General features: G+C 46.0%; 1 protein-coding gene across 2 annotated transcripts; it reads right to left on the reverse strand.

Moving 5' to 3' along the window:
- Positions 1 to 1,293: 1,293 nt before the first annotated feature.
- LOC119568204 (putative per-hexamer repeat protein 5) lies at positions 1,294 to 2,386 on the reverse strand. 2 transcript variants are annotated; one of them, XM_037916634.1, is made up of 3 exons: positions 2,134 to 2,230; positions 1,570 to 2,065; positions 1,294 to 1,535 (listed from the first exon to the last, which is right to left on the reverse strand). In XM_037916634.1, the coding sequence occupies exons 1-2, from the start codon at positions 2,204 to 2,206 to the stop codon at positions 1,578 to 1,580; spliced, it is 561 nt and encodes a 186-aa protein (XP_037772562.1). In that variant the 5' UTR covers positions 2,207 to 2,230; the 3' UTR covers positions 1,294 to 1,535; positions 1,570 to 1,577. The 2 variants fall into 2 exon arrangements, with proteins under 2 accessions (XP_037772562.1, XP_037772561.1); XM_037916633.1 differs by having other exon boundaries at positions 1,570 to 2,386.
- Positions 2,387 to 2,500: the final 114 nt, after the last annotated feature.

Consider the following 2,500-nt stretch of genomic DNA (forward strand, 5'->3'; position numbering starts at 1 on the left):
TTCCCCCCTTTCCCCTTTTTTTCTTTTTTTTCCCTTCTCTGCCTCCCCCTACCCCTCTTTTTCTCTCTCTCTCTCTCTCTCCAGTTCCCCCTTTAACTCTTTCTTCTCCCCTCTCCCTCTGCCTCCCCCTCTCCTCCTTTCTTCTCTCTCTCTCTCTCTCCCCGTGGTGGGCGTGGCAAAAGTTCTTTACAGTAAAATACTCATCTTATTATTTCGCGAAGGTTTTCAGAAGTTACGTATTCTATGTTATGTCATTCATCACTTCATAGCTTCAAAGTTTATTTTCATTCGTTATTGCTCATAGTCTTTCATTTTCTTATTTATAATGACTTAATTGCTATATCGTAGTCATTAGCTTATTTATTATTTGCTTAATTATCATCATATTATTTTTTCATATCAGGGTCCAGGTTCCAATGAATATTTTGTAGGTTATAAAAGAAAGAAAAGAATCAAGTCATGGTACTGGTGTATTTTACAAGAAAAAAAAAATTGGAATCTCAAATCAGAAAATATACATCTCAGCGATTTTCCCATATGCCCGTAATGAATGTCGCGGACAGGACAGGATTGGGCAAAAACGTAGAAGTAGCTGCGTTCGCCTAGCCGCTTCTCTCTCTCTGCCTTGTCTTGGCAGGGCGAGCGGGTTGTGTGTTTATGGGCAAAACCCGCCACTTCCAATACAGTGCGGGCTCGTTTGCGTACGTTAATTGTTGGTCTGCGTCTTAAACTGGCGTGACGGCGCTGCGCTCGTTCCTTGCTCTCTCTCTCTCTCTCTCTCTCTCTCTCGCTCTCTCTCTCTCTCTTCTCTCTCTCTCTCTCTCTCTCTTCTCTCTCTTCTCTATATTTTATATATATATTATATATTGTATTTTATATATATATATATATATATATATATATATATATATTTTATTTATATATATACACACAAATAATATATATATAAAAAATATATATATATTATATATATAATATAAAATATATATATATATATATGCATATATAATTATATAATATATATATATATATATTATATATATATATATATATATATATATATACTTATACATTCCCATGTATATCATTACAAAGTGAAATAAACTCTCATTTGGCAAATGATGGAATTCATATCGAACAAAACTGCAAGTAGAAAAAACGAAGGGAAGCCCCAAAAAAAACAGTTGGCAAATGACAAAGTGTTTAATCGTATTCAATTTGAAATGAAATGAAACAGAGGATTCCGGTCCCTACATTTTTATTCTATGCTATATAATGTTCAATGTTTTTTTTTTATGTATCTATTTCTTTCCAACTCCGTATCCACCGCTAATACCGATACCGCTGCCGTATCCAGAGCTGCCTCCAAATAGACTCCCGGGATGATACCCTGTGTTGGTGTTAGAAGCCGTGCGCCGGGATGGTCTGAAGGAGACCGCTGATACCAGGCCCGTACCAAGTGAAGCGCCCATACCAGAACCGCTACCTATCGAAGCGCTCATTACCCGATCCGGTACCAAGTGAAGCGCCCATGCCAGAACCGGTCCCAAAAGTGAAGCCCCCAAAAACCAGAACCGCTACCAAACTGAAGCTCCGATACCTGAACCGCTACCTATCGAAGCGCTCATACCCGATCCGGTACCAAGTGAGGCTCCGATACCAGGACCGACTCGAAGCCTCCATAACCCGGCAGGGGCGCCGAAGTGCGAGTCATCGTCCGAACTGGTGCCCGTGACGACCCATGGTGTTCGTGGAGGCGTAGCCCGTGAAGTGGTCCTTGTCGTCGTCCGCCAGCAAGCCGTGCCCGAGCCCTGGGTAGCCGTGACCTGTGCCGTGCCCGGGGACCTGGGTAGCCGTGGACCTGTGCCATCCCCAAGGCCGGGGAAGCCGTGACCTGTCCCGTACCCGAGACCTGGATAGCTGAGACCTGTGTGATAGCCGTGACCTGTGCCATACCCAAGGCCGGGGAAGCCGGACCTGTGCCGTCCCCAAAGACCGTGCCATACCCGAGGACTTGTGCCATACCTAAGTCCTAGATAGCTGTGACCTGTACCATAGCCGTGACCTGTGCCAAAACCCAAGGCCTGGGAAGCCGTGACCTGTGCCAAAACCCAAGACCTGGGTAGCTGTGACCTGTGCCATACCCAAGCCTGGGAAGCCGTGACCTGTGCCATACCCAAGACCTGGGTAGCCGTGACCTGTCCATACCCAAGACCGGGGTTTACCCGTGACCTGTGCCATACCCAAGTCCTAGATAGCTGTGACCTGTACCATAGCCGTGACCTGTGCCGTACCCATCCCCAGGGAGTCATGCCATGCCCTTGTTCCCATTCCATATCCATGCGGCAAACTCGGACTCATAACCCCTGTATTCAAGCCATAACTGTGCCCAAAGGACCATAGCTAAGCCCCTGACCGAGGCCATCCCCAAGGCCCATGCCATGCTGGATTCCATGGCAGTGCACCGGGCCGTCCCCGTGAGTGAGGCCGGGTGGAAAGG

Source organism: Penaeus monodon, chromosome 43, assembly GCF_015228065.2.
Source record: "Penaeus monodon isolate SGIC_2016 chromosome 43, NSTDA_Pmon_1, whole genome shotgun sequence".
Classification (NCBI taxonomy): Eukaryota; Metazoa; Arthropoda; class Malacostraca; order Decapoda; family Penaeidae; genus Penaeus; species Penaeus monodon.